Here is a 17370-nt window from a genome sequence, read left to right on the forward strand (position 1 = left end):
ACTAAATCAACTCAAATTGATTATGATATATCAAGAGACTTTAATCTTCTTTCTATATCATTTTGTGTTATCTCGACAGCTTCTAATATCGTGTTTAGTTGACAGTTTTCAATATGTTTGTTTACGTCTTTATTTTCTACATATACAGAATTGAAATATTTATTAAAATCTTTAGCAATAGCCATTTGATCAGTGACAATTTTTTCGCCACTGTTTTCGATTGATGTAATTTGGTTTTTCACAAATATTTACTCGTTAATATACGCATAAAGTAACTTTGAATTTATTTTAAAACTAATAACAGTCGCCCACTCAAATGACTTAATGCTTTCCTTTATTTTGTTTCTATTTTCAATCTTTTAACGATTTTATTGAGTTTTATTTAATTCGTGTTCCCAGTTAGTTAGTTTATTTAAAAATCACATTTTATTTTTTAACTTAATTTTTGATTTTAGTACAACGTGATGTTGGAGAATAATTGAGCTATTTTTGTAAAAACCTTTCTTCATTCACTTTTTTTACTTTAATGTACTTTCTCAACAGTACCATTTTCCGCATTCTGTATAGTAAAATTTACAAAAAAATTTTGAATATTTGAATTGGTTGAACAAATGATCTTCTAAAATGTAGATTTATTTAGGCAATTTTGTGGAGCTTGATATGTATTCAACAATTTTTTTTTTTGCCTAAGTTTGGCGTAAGTTTGGCGTAAGTTTATCGTAAAATCAAAACTGTGAAATTTGTTTCACGAAACTTGGGTAGTTGCGTTTAACATAACTTACTTAAATTTTTTCGTAAGTACTGCGCTAAAGAATTGGTATTCACCAAGTTGTTATTGGTATTAACTAAACTTTTTAAAAACTTGCTCAGCAAAATTTACGCAAAAATAGTCAGCTATGAGCTGCATAAACTTTGGTGTAACGTTTAAATCATTAAATATTAGAAATGGTGTAATATTATTATGATTTATAAATAGCTATATTATCAGATTGATATAGAATCTTATTAAATATATACAATTTATGGATATAATTTGTATACATTATAATAAAGTTAACAATAATTATAAATATTAACACAAATATAAAATTTATATTTGCGTTAAATTTATGTTATAAATGCATCATAATAATTTAACATCTTATTTAAGAAGATGGTAATAAGTTATTAACTTAGTAACGTCTTAATAATTAAGATGTTTTATATTATAAATTATACTGTATTTTATTTTATGCTACTATATAACTATTATTACATAATAAATTGATAATATGATTCAAAAATATAACAATATTATTATGATATTATAACATGCGATGTTTTATTACAATAATTTATAGTATTAAAATATTGTATTTTCTAATATAATAATAATATTGTTATATTTTTGTATAATGTTATAATAGTAATATGAAAGCATAAAATAGGATCTTAATATACTTAAATTATATGCATTATGATGTGATATTGTATATTCATATAATATCTTATGACATTATAAGATGTTAATTATTACTTCATTTAAACTTAATGTATTTAAGTTATATATATAAGGATTTTATTGTATAATTAATATAATTTAACACATTGTTGTATAAAATAATAGTAACATTAAATAAAATAAGATATTTTATTTTATATAACTTATAGTATAAAATATATATTGTATATTTTAAAAGATGTTTAATTGTTATGATGCAGTTACAATTTTGGTTATATATATAGTTATTGAATTATTATATTAACAAAAAAGCAACTATATATTTACAAACATAAACAAAACATTGTATATATTAACAAAAAAACAACTATATCTTAATAAATATTCTATTCCACAGATTTTTTGTTAAATCGTACATTTCTCATTAAGTAAAATGATCATAGTTCATTAAGTTGTTTTAATTGCTTTATTTAGTGTTAGTTAAAATGTAAATTGATCAAGATCAAATTTGCGTTTGCCTCAGCATGTTGCTTTAAATGATTACTCTGATGTAGAATGTGTTCAAAAATTTTGTTTGTCTAAAAATAAATAGAGATATTGTCAACACATTAATAATTATTCGTCACTAATCACATTGTGAAGCAAACCGATTTCTTCAGAAGCAAATTTGCTAATATCAAAAGAGACTTGTATTAAAATAACCCTTGCAACTACTTAGGATTTCCAGATGACATAAACTTTGAGGACAATGACGAAGATGATGTACACAATGTTCAGAATGAATTAATACTATTAATTAATAAGTCAACCAATTTAACTTGGCATTGTACAAGGGACACTAAATAAAACCATTTGTTTGCAGATCAAAAGCAATAATATATTATTGAATGTTATATGGGTAAATGTTACAAGGATATTTTGATGTTTTGTATATGACTTGTTTAGGCATTATGCCAGCTCCAAACTTAAGTATGTTCATGTTTATGCTGAATTAGTATACAGATTTTTAAACATTTTTATTTTAAATGAACATTATTTATGTGATATTTTTGATTGAAGAAAATGAAAGTTTTTATTGCAATTTTAATCAATTGTCAAAACAAACCTGCCCTCAAGCAACATGGCGAGGTTGCGCTATATTAACACAAGTCGTTTATATTTAAAATTCAACTTCACAGTATTTTTTTATTGTTGTTTTATACCGCTTTTTAAAACGATAATTTATTACGCTTTTAAAATAAAATGTGTTTTATTGTTAGTGTGAATGGGGTATTAAATTGTTAAAGTAAAAAGATTTAAAAAAACAACAACAATAAAACAATACTGTGAACTTATTTTGCCAATATAAATGCTTGTGTTATTATAAAACAATATCACCATGTTGTTTTTCTCGCAACGATAAAACACTTTTCATTTTAAATTTAAAATAATATGTTCATAAATTTGTTATCTGGTCACGTGACCGGGGCAAGATGACTTATTTTGCAAATTCTGCCTCCAATTTTATAAAAATTAGAAAAAAACTTACTACTCTAACTAAAGTAACACAAAATAAACACGCTCCACAAAAAATATTTCTAAAAACGTTTCACCTGAAGGACACCATTCATTTTGAATAATCGGAAGCAAGGTATTTTTTTTTTAGCGCAAAAAGTAAATTTATGCGCATAAAACTGCGTTAATAATATTTTAACAAACCAATTGGCGTTTTAAAATACAAGATGGAAATGCGGTTTCTTTTTCACCCATTTTTAAGTTTTTTTGTTGATTTGTTTTATGGAAAATCATCTTCCCTAATTGGCCAATTTACCCCGTGTTCCCCTATATATATATATATATATATATATATATATATATATATATATATATATATATATATATATATATATATATATATATATATATATATATTTATATAAATAGACATAAGTTCATAATATAGTTCAAAACTTAAAAACAGTAAATTAGTAACTGGTGCGTGTTTCATCAAATTCTTTGGACTTTGAAATGCAATTTATTAAAGTGTTAGTGAATTTGTAGGTTCTATTACAAAGAGACAGAAGTGATCATTTAAACAGAAGTGATTTTCGTTTTTATCAAAATATTTTAACAAAACGCATTATAACTTTTCGAATAATCTTCAGAATGAACGCTGTTCAAGTTATCTACGAAATAATTATTGTTTGTTTGATCTTTTGAATGATTGATGTTGAAACATTTTAGCAATTTATAATTAGATCAGGGTGCGTATTTACCATGGCTTTCGTAACTGTTGCGTAACTCAATTAAGGTTACGGAAAACGTACGCTCAGCGCTATTTTCGTAACTATCTTGTATTCACCAATGTTTTGCAGCATTTCCCTAAAGTTAGGTTTGCGCATGAGTTGCGCTGAACTTACTCAAAAACTTACGCAAAAAAATAACAACCGGGTTGATTTTTGTTTTTAATGAACCAAGCTTTTATTTTTTTTATCTATTTTTTTTAGTAATTTTATAAAACAAACTTTTACTAATACTGAATTCATAAAACTTCTAGCAACTTTAAGTTAGGGATTATAACTAAATAGTATTTTTTACAACCAAACAACAATAATATTTTTGCATGACTCTGCTAAAACTAAATACTTTTTATTAAATATTTCTTAAGTAAAAAATATTATTTCAAAAATTAAGAAAATAACTTTAAGTTGAAAAAGGGAAGAGAAGGGTTCAGAATTGTTTAAAACAGTATATGTTTTATACTCGGTATAAATGGGGTAGTTACACGCTTTTAAAATAAAATGTGTTTTATTGTCAGAAAAAAAGGGGTTTACACTTAACTTTGTCAAAAACTAGCTATTTTTGTATGATGCATTTACAACTTTAGTTTTGATGACACAAATACCCTTGTGTAATCAGAAAATTATATTTTGTAATTTAAAGGACATTCAATTTCAGATTATTTAACGGAGTTTTTGCTTGCAACCGCTACGATCGGTATTCGTAAGAAAAACTAATTAAAAAAATCATAAGAATAACTAAAAAAAAATTCAGGGATAAAAAATTGCGCAGATATATCTCATTATGATTAAATAAAATCAAGAAGTACAGAATCAATAAATATAAATGTTATGAAATCATTATTTACGTTATATTTAATAATTAAGTATTAACTCATAATAAAACTTATTTAAATATTAATAAAAAGGAAAAACTAATTCAAAACGTTTTAAATTTTTTTTAAATTGATTTTAATCTTAAGCTAAGGTTCAAAATTTATAGAAAATTTATTTCATTAGAAAATGAAAGTACTTTTTACAACTAAAAATGTTCAATAAATGCAGCTTAAAAAATTCACTAAGCTAAAAAAAGGCATTTTATATCCACGTAAAAAACAAAATGCTTCAAACTTATATTTAATCTAAAAAGACTTTATTTATAAGTATGAAAAAATCTATCTTTGTAAAACATATGCATATACATTTCTTAATCATATTCGTGTCGTAACCTTTTACATGAAAAGTTTAGTACTGTAAAGCGGTTAGTGCATTTATGCTTTTATGTGCGGAATGATATATTATTTTTAACTAAAGGTGACAAACAAAAATAAAATTTCTCATACTGTGTATTAGATGTAGATATTTATAGAAACATTTTAATTATGTCAATTTTCGCTAATAAATGTCTGGCATGCTTTTATTTTAGAACATCTTTCTTTAGTTATAATTAATGGCTTTCTGTTATTTAGGTTCATCTCAATAAGATTACTTCTATGCGTGCGTCCGTAGATAACGTTGTTAACAGAATCGTATCCAAATACATTCAACAATAGAATTGAAAGAACTAAAAAATTATTAAAAAATAATACTATACATGCTGTTAAAGTACAAGCAAAAATAGAAAGCCAAAAAAAAAAGAAAAACAAAATCTTCAAATCTAATAAAACAAAATTTTTATTCATAGTGTTTTAAGCTTTAATTTTTGTAGTTGTTTATAAAAAACAAATTGATACTTTAAGCTCGTTGTTTAATTATTTTGCTGAACTTTTTTAATGAAATTTTCTTTCTTCTTCAAAACAGGCTGTTTACATATTAGCAAATTATTTAGAAGTCCCTTTCCATTATTTTCTTCACATATAAAACAACCCATAAACAGTGTTTTTATATCAGCTCGATTTAATATCGTTGTTTCGTATTTAAAAAGTAATTTTTTTATCTATGGTTTTTATAATTTCATAGAGCTTAAGGATAGAATTTATTGATTTTTTCGCTTAGTAATTAAAAGTAACAGCTAAAATCTACTTAATCGCAGCCTTCAACAATTATAATTTACGACTTGTAATTAGCTAATAAAAATATGATTACACGGTGCATAGAAACATACTCAAAGACCTTGCAACACATCTTCAGAAATTTTTATTTTTGATTATCATTAGAAAATATTTACTCATTCAAAAAATGTAAACGACAACTTTTTTTAGTGATGGCCTGGGAAGAAACCACATATTTTAGGGGAGTGCTCAGGAATTTTGTTGTTCAAGATAGGTAACTATGAGGCATGGGGCATACTTAAATTTCTAGTATGTTGATATTAGTGTCGAATGAGGATGACTTGCAAAAAGTTAGGGTAATCGGAGCTAAACCAACAATGCCCCGACCCCTAACTCCCCCTTTTCTAGAACTACATCTCCTTTAATCGTAAAAATTCTTTTTTTTGTTTCATCATAAACTAGATCAAAATTCATCGATAGATTTCAAATTTCATCAAAAAATCTCTTTTTGTTTAAGATTTATAATCATGCAAAGCTTAAAAATACCCCTTGAAATAACTTTAAATGGTCAACTTTTAAACGAAAAACTTTTTTTAATGTTATTTGAAATCTGTCGATGAATTTTGATCTAGATAAATATAAAACAAGCAAAAAATTAAAAAATGTATTTAGAAACCATACCCTGGGGAGGGCTATTAGGGGTCGAGCAGGATTTGCTACAATTATTTACAACGGTAAAAAAAAAAAAAAAAAATTCTGGTCTTTATGGTTACATTATGATTGATATTTTACATTTCAAAGTCATACTAAACGTTGGTTCATTGGAGGTATAATATTTTACTTTTTACAAACTACATTCCTGCAAATAGAAAGCTACTTTAAAAGTGCTTGTAGTTGTAAGCAACAACCGCGTTTTTTAGCGCTTCTATATAGTTTGGACTGTGCTCTCTAACTTTTCTAATTCGCCAAAACTGATTGAAATCCAGATGAATGGATTCGAGAGCTTGTTTGGTCCAGTAACCTAAGCCTATAGAATAGTAGAAGTACAAAAAAATTGCAAGTTTATTTAATAAACATTTGTCGTAAGTTATGCAAATTTTACGATTCAACTGTTGAAATAGAATATTTAATTACTAAGATTATAAATTAATTTTATCAAATTTAAAAGTTATTTATTATACCAAAGACTCCACCTTTCATGTTGATAAATTTGATAACATGTTTCTCAACTATGTGTACCTTCTAAGGAATGGTAGCCCTTAGATTTCTATAGCTCATAGAGAACTCCTCTAAATCTTTAACATATGCGGAGCTTAATGATTTTCCAAAAGAACCATTGACTATTTTTTCAAATTCTCCAAGTACCTTAATGTATTTAGCAGCAAAACTCCAAGACTAGACTCTTGAAAAAACATTTCAAAGCTGTCTATGTTTTTAAGCAATTTATTACAAGCATTGCATTCCAAGCGATGCTGCCCTTGGTAGGACACTCTGCAGATGTTTATCTTACACAGATATTAGTTAACAAACTATAACCCATACTCCTTGTTTTCAAATAATTGTTTTTCAATCTCTTTAAAAATTTTGTCAACAGCACCTAGCAGTATATGAAGACCAGTAATATTTACAAGTTCTAGTATTTTTTTGTTTTTGTCGCCTGTTAATAAAGGGGGATTAACAACATGTGTACTTTTTTGCTTTTTTAAATTTACACCATCAGCCATCCATTGGTCGGAAAATCTACACAAAGACTCTAGAGTGTAATGATCAGCTTTTTTAAAGTTAGGAGATGGAGTGTTGTAATACGGACAAGGGTGCTTTGATGTTGCAGTTTGTTTTCCAACCATTTGAGGCAAAATCTTTAGAACTTCAGATACTGTGTAATCTAAGGATGAAATATTTTACTTATCCAAAATTAACCGCATAATATGGTATTTTTTGTTCAATGAAGGAAAAATGGCCAATATAATAGTTTTGTGGACGCTTGAATCTATAAAATCTTTGCACGCATATCAGTCACACTTGCTCAGTTTCTCTGGAATTTTATTATTTTTTAACTCCAGTTTTAGGGTTATTGACAGTGTAACTATAAGGAATCCCTGCCCTCCATCTACACCTAATTTGATATCAACATCATTTGTTTCTTGACTTCTAAAATGAAGTACCATTGCTACAAGCTCTTCAATGTCATTGCAATACACAATAGGAGTATCTATTTCTACCAACTATAGATTCATAGAAAATCAAAATGAATGATAAAAATTGCAATCTAACTATATAAATATTTTTTTTTGGTAATGTTTACTTACCTCTTCGCTTTCATTTAATTCTAATAGCAATGGGAGTCTATCACAATTAAATATTTTTACAGTCATTTCGTTGTTCTCAATCAGTTTAATATTGAAACCAGATTCTACACTTTACTGTCCTGCATCACTTCTCAGAAATCGTGCAACTTCAATCATGTTGCGATTACTTAGAAATGATAATGAAGTTATTACAAAAATTGGCTTTCAACTCATAACTAAGTTTTTTTTTTAAGTATTTTTAAGCAACAAAAAGTTGCCTGGAATGTAGTTTTAATTGAAGTTTGTTCAATTTATCTAAAGAAAAGAAAGGTTTCTTAACCTCAGTCTTTCCGAAAGAGACAGTGAATTGCTTCGGACAAAAGTTTTAAAGCTAAGGTGTTCCCTGAGTCATTTGTGTTGAAATCTTTGATAGAGCTGGACAGAACTTTTCCTTGTGTATTTGGGGATGTAGATTTTACAATGGCAGTCAAATTCTTTTGTCTTTCCAATTTTGTACAGAGATGTGGAACTCCTTGCCCCACTTGGGGATAGCCATCTTGACAAATTAGTCTTTCTGCAGGTTTATTTGAAACATTTTCAGCACCTTGATAAACAAGTTTTCCAGACACATATTCAACAATAGGAACCAATTTTTTTTCCATTTTTGTTTTACGCCCATTTTCAAAAATAAAACATTCACATTTTCTCCCTCTAATAACTCTGGTATTCAGGTCTAAATTTTATAGCATATGTATAGCAACTATAATAACTAAAATAGAGAAACTAAATTTTAATTGAAGTAAATTAAACATCAATATAGTTATAATTACCTTCATAACACGGTTGCATAGTGAAGTAAGGATCAGTCCCTGCAAGCTTTTTTCTACATTTTGAGCAAAGTATGGTAGGAAGGTCAGGGTTATCCGCTGATTAACCTTTCCAGAATATAGTTTTGATAAGGTTTGACTAGTCATTTTTCTTTTTATTTAGACTTAAATAAGTTGTTTCAGCATTATTTATTGGTCTTAAATCCTTGCCTTTCCTGAAGCAGCATTTGCAAAATTTTTTAACAAAATCACTGTTCTTTTGTATGTTTAGGCATTTTAAATGAATGCTTCAAAGAAAAACTCCTGATATGGATTGATAATATTGGCATAATATATTGGTCATATCAATCAAATGTCAATATAAGGGCTATAAACATGCTTTCAGTTTGTATATCAACGCTCGTAAGGAGTTATTATGCAACTGCTAACAATTAGCAACTGCTGGCTTTTACTAATTGTTAGTAATTAAAGGTTGCTTTGCTTTGTTTTTATTTCAATAAAAATGTAAATAGAAAGTAATGAAAATTACTTATCCATCTGTAAATTTCAATGTTAAAGTAATAGTTGTAAAAGCTTTAAAAATAAAAAATTGATAAATCTATCACAAACATTTCTGAAAATCTAAATACAGGGGCACGGGCATGGTTTTGTCGTGTTCAAAACAATCCCCCGAATCCCCCCTAGGGTATGTTTCCTAAAAACACTTTTCAATTTTTTGCTTGCTTTATATTAAACTAGATCAAAATTCATCAACAGATTTCAAATAAAAATTAAAAAGTTTTTCGTTTAAAAGTTGAAGCCATTTAAAGTTATTTCAAGGGGTATTTTTAAGCTTCGCATGGTTATAAATCTTATACGAGAAGAGATTTTTTGATGAAATTTGAAATCTGTCAATGAATTTTGATCTAGTATATGATAGAACAAAATAAGAATTTTTACGATTAAAGGAGATGTAGTTCTAGGAAGAGGGCAGTTAGGGGTCGGGTCGTTGTTGGTTTAGCTCCAATTACCCTAACTTTTTGCAAGTTATCCTCATTCGACACCAGTTTTAACATACGAGAAATTCGAGTATGCTCTATGCCTCTTAGTTACCTATCTTGAACAACAAAATTCTTGGGCACTCCCCTAAAATATGTGATTTCTCCCCAGGCCCCCACTAAAAAAAGTTGTTATTTACATTTTTGAATGAGGAAATGTTTTCTAAAGACAATCAAATAAAAAAAAAAAATTTCTGGGGATGTGTTGCAAGGTCTTAGAGTATGTTCCTGTGCACCTTAGTTTTAATTTTTCTTCTATTGAACCGTAGGTTTCAAGGTATGCAGTCAAACGTCAAGTAAAAAATGTATCTGTTACACAGTTACGGCTCGCTCGTGAACTACAAAATAAAAAATGTTTTTAGACCCTCCATCCGCTCCTTATCAAAAATAAATTTTTTTCCTAAATAGGTTCATAAAATCTTATGCAAGAGAAAAAATTTAAGTTGATTGTTCTTGTTGGAAATCACTAACACTTCTATTTTAATTATGTTTGATTCTGCTCTTTTTAAAATATTTTCGCCACTTAATTATCTTCTGAAAAAAATCAATTTCTTTATTTTCGTCTTTTCAAATAGCTTTTTTACTTGGACTTTTGGTATCAGGATTTTTCAACTTTCAAATGAATTTTTTCAAGAATGGCGAGTAAATTTAAGCATTCAATTAAATATAAAATATGTTGCAGTTTTTGTACACTTAAAATGTTGCCTTTGATACTAGTCGAAGGTTGTCTTTGGTACCAGTTAAAGTTTGTCTTTAATAGTAATTGAAAGTTGTCTTTGTCTACTGATTGAATTTTTCTTTGAAATTAGCTGAGAGTTTTTATCAGTACTAGTTAAGAGTTGTCTTTGATCTTAGTTGAAAGTTTTCTTTGATACTAGTTAAAGGTTGTATTTGATACTAATTGAAGATTGTCTTTAATAGTAATTGAAAGTTGCTGTTGATACTGGCTGAAATTTTCATTAAAACTACTTAAAATTTGCCAATGATAGTACAACTATTCACGAAAGTTTAAACAATTGCAGAATATTTTCAAGTATGTTTGGCTTTTGTTTAATAAAAAAAAACTGTAAAATGATATCAAATTAATTTTGAGAGATCTAGGGCACTAGAGCATCCCATTGAACTTTTTTAAAAAAAAATTTTTTTGATTGAGTGAGCTGTGTGAGCTGAAACCCCGTCTTGTTAAAAGATGAACTGCTTACTTCTGCCATACAAGTGTCTGATTGATGGAACTAAACACATTTCCAATGTGTTTTTGTAGGTGTATTGATTAATTCAGACTTCGTACAGCTCACAGAAGCCTATACCGAACCTCCACCACCTTGTCGACTATGTTGCAAAAACCTGTCTGAATATTTCTCAGTTGCAAATCTTTTGACATAAATTCTTCCTTTGCAGTTTACGACTTGAAAATTAGCTTCATCACTCCAAATAACTTTTGCCCACTGTTCTACAGACCAGCCCAGCCTTTCTTTGGACCACACTCGTCGTTTACGTTTATCCATGATTGAAAGAATAGGTTCTCTAACAGCTATGTGCGTTCCAATACCTTTGTCCAACAATGTTCGTCTCACGAGCTCTCTGCTAACTTTTAGATTATTTTTTGACTTGTTGAAGATTTGTGCTAGCTTTTTGTAGCTGAGTCTGGGGTTTTCTCTGCTCATTCTGAACATACCCCTTTTGTCACGGTTGTTAAGCTTGGATGGTCTCCCAATCGCGGCATGTCTGAGACGCCCTTGGTAAGCTCCCAGATTTTGATGGTTTTTCGAACGCAATATTCAGAAACGTGTGATTTTTTGTCCTCGTCATACCAATAACTTGCCACTTGATCTCAATAGAAACATGTTTTTCGACCCATTTGCATGCAATTGAAATTAATTTGAAATTTACAATATTTCAAGTTAATTTTTAATGAATTAGAAGCTGCCTGATGATGTTGTGATGAATTTTTTGATAGTAAACTACTCATTTTAACTTGATTTAAAAATAAAAAAAATTTTCGCACCAGATTTATTAATTAATTAGTAAATACTAAATCCTAAATTAAATCATTTAAACTTTAGTGACACCTCTTAAATTGTATCACTTACCTTTCAATGAAAATTCTGAGTAAACGTGATGAGTCAAAACCTACTTTTTTTTTATTCTTTTAACAAATAACCCATTTACCAAATTGGAAAAAAAATTATTTTGATATCTATTTCCATTAGATTTCTATTCAAGAAAAACCGAAGATTAGATCTTAAAATTCTGTAATCGTTCTAACTTTTGTGAAAAGCTGCAGTTGAGAATTGTCTTTGATAATTGTTGAAAGTTGTCTTTGATGCTAGTGTAAAGCTTTTTTTATACTAGTTAAAAGCAGTCTTTAAAACTAAGCAAAGTTGATCAAACTTTATATTTAGAACAAAGTCTAAATATTGAAAAATAAAATGTTTTGCAATAAGTCTTGTTGACTGATAACTGTGAGTCAGTAAGTGGACTATAAATTATAGAACAAATCTTTTTTTGAACTTTTGGAAATATTTTATTTATGGCTAAATAAAGCAGTTACGTTAAAATGTTTAAAAATCTGCGTACTTGATCTTAACTTAAGAAAAACTTGATCTTACATAAACAGTAATCCATTCTTAACTTTTTAAAAATTCTATTTTGTCATTGATTTATGAATATGGTGCCTATAAATTCTGAGTAGGTTTCAAAGTTATCATTATACATAAAAACGCTTTAGCAAATGTTTCGCCAACATATTTAAAATATTCTCATTTCAATTTAAAGCTAATTGTTTTTCCAAAAAAGTCCAAGTTAGATCCATAAAATTCGTAAGGCTAAATTAGTTCTTTACGCTGACAAGGAAGTAAGTCATTTTTCTGTTCAACTGAATTAAATGCACTTAGGTGCATTAGTGGCAACAATTAAAGAATACAAAAATTAAGCGAGAAAATTACGACCAGCAATGTTTTTTGATATTTGTTTTCCTCCACTAATAAACATGTTAGCCACTTCAACAGAGTTAGATTTGATTATTGGATTACAATTACAGTTCACATTGTTTGAAATTCGATTACATATCCAACCTAATATGTTTTGAAATAGCAGTAGTTCACTTCAAATGTCTAGCCGATCTTATTGCAACATAAGTTCGACCTGAATAGCAAGTATTAAGTAGCAAGGAGCTTACTCATTTATTTCAAACCTTTAATTAAATCTTAAATCAAGAGTAAATTTATGTCATAGAGCAAAGAAAAAAAGTCATGATCAAGTAATCTTACTTTATATTCCATAAGCATAATCAAGAAAGCTTTTAGATTAGCTTTTGGGTAACCAATAGCACTTTAGCATTCTCACCTTGCCACACTAAAGCAATCACTGCTGGTCCAAACAACGAAGCAAATTCTTTCAAACTATCAATCGAAGGACAGCAAATTTCTGTATTAGAGTGATTTTCATTAAGTTCATTGACTGCCTTGATGAGTCATACAGAAAACAAATATATTTTTTTAAATAGCTGTATCATTTTTTCAAATCTTATTTTCATCGTTTTTTTTATTTTTATTATTGTCATAACTAATCTTATTATTTCTATTGTTATTAATAATATTGATATTGCTGCTTTAAAAATAAACATTTTAAAAAAGTTTTAATTGTTCTATTGGTAATTCCATTTCAGTGGAATTTTACTTTACAATATCTGTATTTTACTTTATAATATCTTATCAATATCCGTATTTTACATATAATACAGTTTTTTTTTTTACTTTTCAATGCATGTAAAAACAATTGTTCCCAATAAAATTAAAAAGAACAACTAAATCAACATAAATATCAACAAAGTGTTTACCATTTAAAAAACATTTAAGAAACTTACATGTAACTATCCCTGTTGAGATTTCACGCTGATAGCAAGGACTTGGCTGTCTAACAAAAATAAACTTTAATTAAAAATTATGTATGAATAATAAATATTTTAAATCATGTTCTATATGTTATTAACGAAATGTAAAATAAAATTATTCACAGCAAAAAAAAAGTTGAACCTTATGTATAAAACTAAAATTTTTTTATCTTTATTTACTTAGCTTTTTGTTTACTTTCTTAAAATATTATCCAATTTACACCATCATTTATTTATACTTAATCAAACTTTAAGTTATGTGTTCAATTAATTTTTTCTATTATTTAAATGATATGATATTAAAAAATAAAAAGCAAATAAAAATTACTTTCTTATTTTTATTACATCTTATTTGAGAAAAAAAAATTTATTCCCCTTATCAATATTATTATCAATTAGGGATGCGGAGTCTAAAAAGGACTCCGGCTTTATATCTCTACTTATTTCAAGCCTGTAGTGTCCAGATGCTCTAAACATGTTTGTTGACTTATTATCTGCTATAATAAAAAAAATTCATGAGATTTAATGACTTGAAACTTATTGTTTTTAAGCCCAATGTCCTGGAGTCCCGGAGTCCTTTCTGCCATTATACCTTAGGACTAGGGGCTCAAAAAACGATTGTTCCTCTAACCTAAAAGTCTTAATTTTTTTTCCTATTAGTAGTCCATAAACTTATTCATATTTTTAGAGCTCTTGGATACAAAAAACTAGGATGAAGTAATCTTTTTGTGATTTTCAAATCCGGAGTCCTTTTTGGGACTCCGCATCCCTGTTATCAATACTAAATTATTATCAATACTAAATTATTATCAATACTAAATTATTATCAATACTAAATTATTATCTATACTAAATTGGCTATAATATTATTATCAATACAATATTATTATCATTACTAAATTGGCTATAATTATATAGCCAATTTAGTCAACAGTCAAATTTTTTAAAAGTCATATCATCACTACCTAAAATGACGTTATAAAAAAAATTCTTTATTTAAATAGAAAAAAAGCATATTTTTTATTAGGTATATGAGGTACTCAGGTAGACCAATTAATTTTATCAAAGCACCATATTACACCATACATTGGTTATAGATAAGATAAATAAGCTTCTTTCTTGTTTCTTTACTTATATTGCCCTTAAGGTGTAGTTGGCTTAAACCTGTCAAACTGTAAAATCTAAAATTGTAAAATTACATTAATATCTATACCACTACTGCAAAAATAGATTTATGTGAACCCAGAACATTTACGCATATTATTCTTTAATCAATTAGTACTTACGAAAACATAACACACAAAATGAGAAACCCTTTCAAAAATATGTAGTAAATTGCAAAAACTCTTTCGTTAATGATAAGTTGAAAAACATTTGAGAATATACAGGTTTATAATTTATAATAACATATAACATTTATAATATACAGGTTGAAAATAAAACATGCCTACAGGAAATTATAAGGTATGCTCAAACAGCCATGATGCAGAGGTTAGAGTTGTGGCTAAAAACCACAAGGTTTGTGGTTTAATGCTAGCTTATTTTTAAGTGACATAGGTAAGAAAGGAGGTCTTAACATTCTTGTTGAATGAGTAATTGTTAAAGAAATAAAACTGTGACTTACCACAACTTAGGTATAAAAATATGGGGTGGGGGTAAAACAATTTTTTTGAATATGTAAAACAACCTTATTACTATAAAACTTTGGTTTGTACAAACAAAAACTTGAAAAAATTATAAAAACATTCAGTTTTTGATTCCTGGTTATCTAAATTATTAAAAAAAGAGAAAAACAAAATAAGAAAAAAACAAAAACATTTTAAATTTTATTTTAATTTTATTTTTTTAATTTTCAAACATTAACACTTTACAAATTTATTTGAAACTTTTATGGTTGATTTGTTAAACTTTTTATATTCATTATAATAAAAAACAGAAAAAAAAACAGCATACACTGTACCTTTTCTGCATGTTTGTGCACACAAACTGATATGTTTTCATATGTAAAATTGTTTGGTTTGTTTGGTTATAAGACAATATTGGATTGATTTTAACTACTAATAAAATAATTAAAACTCTTAGATTCTATTTTTTCCAGATATTACTTCAAATAAAACTTTTAGATAAATAATTCAATTATCTAGACAATGGCGTGTAGCGATGTATTCAAAGCTGTAACTGTAAAACATGTTTTGTTATTTCATAATAATTTTTTCATATATTCATTATTTTTATAATTTGATAACTGATGCAGAAATACAGAATAACATTTGAAAATGACTTTGATGATTTTGATTTAAAAATAAAAATTAAAATAAACTACTATACCAAAATACTTTACAAAATACAGTACTATATACAACAGTTGACTTTTTTTATATCGCATAGAGTTTTATGAAAATATCTATTCTTAAAAAAAAAAAATGTGTATATGTTTATGTTTTTAAAATAGAAAAAATAATTTGCATAAGATATGTTAAAAGGTTGATTTCCCTTGTTTGAAAATAAGCAAATGATTTTCTTTTTATTAATACCATTAAAATGTAATTTAATTAATAATTAATATAAATTAATGTAAATTAGTAATTTAACTGTAATAATATAATTTATAGTAATTATAAGTACTATTATTAGTAAGTATTATTTATAGTAATTCATTTTAATTTAGTATAGTAATATTCATAGTAATATAGTATAGTAATTATAAGTAATATAATTTATAGTAATTCATTTTAATTTTATAAAAACAATTTGATGCAAAAAAATTGTCCCTTAAAGTAACTAAACTACATCGAAATTTTCTTGAAGGGCGACTTAAAATATTTTTAAGCCCTTTTTTAATAAAATTGCTCATCCGGTGGCATTGGGTGAAAAAGTCTGTACAACATTAGAGACATCTGTCGCAACTAAAAAACCATAAATCTTAACTTTAAAAAAATCAGCTGATTTGATTAGCACACATACTTTTTCATTTTTTTAAAAATGCACCAAAAGACTTACAAGATTAGCCAATAAAATTTATACTTACACCCTTAGATAACACCCTTTGAAAAGTTAAACTTTAGTTTATAACACTGTGTAACCTAATTTTTTGTTTCAAGTTCTATGTTTTTAAAATTTAGCTGCAAAATATCAATTTTTATTGCACAGCACAAGCTTTACTTTTATAACCACAACGCTAAAAAGGATTATTATTGCGACAAAATAAATACAATCTTATGTATTTGTTCATCTGGTTTGATAAATAAAATGCTTACATGATAAATAGAGGGTTAAAAACTGGTTTAAAGAAGCAAATGTTTTAAAAATGTTTGGTTTCTAGGTTTACAGCTAAACAGCAAGTCAATTTCTTTAAGAATTTCTCAAATGAACTCTTAAATGTAGCCTCTTTCATGTTTTTGTTATACTGTCCATGTTAACAGAGTTCATAGTCTATTATAACTTTGTGTAAGTGCTCACCTAGCTCTGGTTAGATCAATAAAATCATAAAATGTGATGATAAATTTTAAAATCACCATGTTTTTATTATCACATTTTATGACTATATTGATCTACTGTCTGACAAAGAACCTGACCTTAATTTGTTCCTCACGCAACATTAAAAAAAAAATCTTAGTAGTACATAAAGTTTCCGAC

General features: G+C 26.9%; 1 protein-coding gene across 2 annotated transcripts in view; it reads right to left on the reverse strand.

Moving 5' to 3' along the window:
* Positions 1–4857: 4857 nt before the first annotated feature.
* LOC136089268 (uncharacterized) overlaps positions 4858–17370 on the reverse strand; it is a 105743-nt gene continuing 93230 nt past the window's right edge. Inside the window, exons 7-9 of one of the 2 annotated variants that reach the window (XM_065815115.1) lie at positions 15695–15791; positions 13708–13757; positions 4858–5263 (exon numbers count right to left, since the gene is read on the reverse strand). In XM_065815115.1, coding sequence (XP_065671187.1) covers positions 5085–5263; positions 13708–13757; positions 15695–15791 — 326 coding nt within the window. In that variant the 3' untranslated portion in view covers positions 4858–5084. The remainder of the gene's footprint in view (positions 5264–13707; positions 13758–15694; positions 15792–17370) is intronic. The other variant, XM_065815116.1, reaches the window with a different exon arrangement.

The sequence above is a fragment of the Hydra vulgaris genome, chromosome 13 (genome assembly GCF_038396675.1).
Source record: "Hydra vulgaris chromosome 13, alternate assembly HydraT2T_AEP".
Taxonomy (NCBI): Eukaryota; Metazoa; Cnidaria; class Hydrozoa; order Anthoathecata; family Hydridae; genus Hydra; species Hydra vulgaris.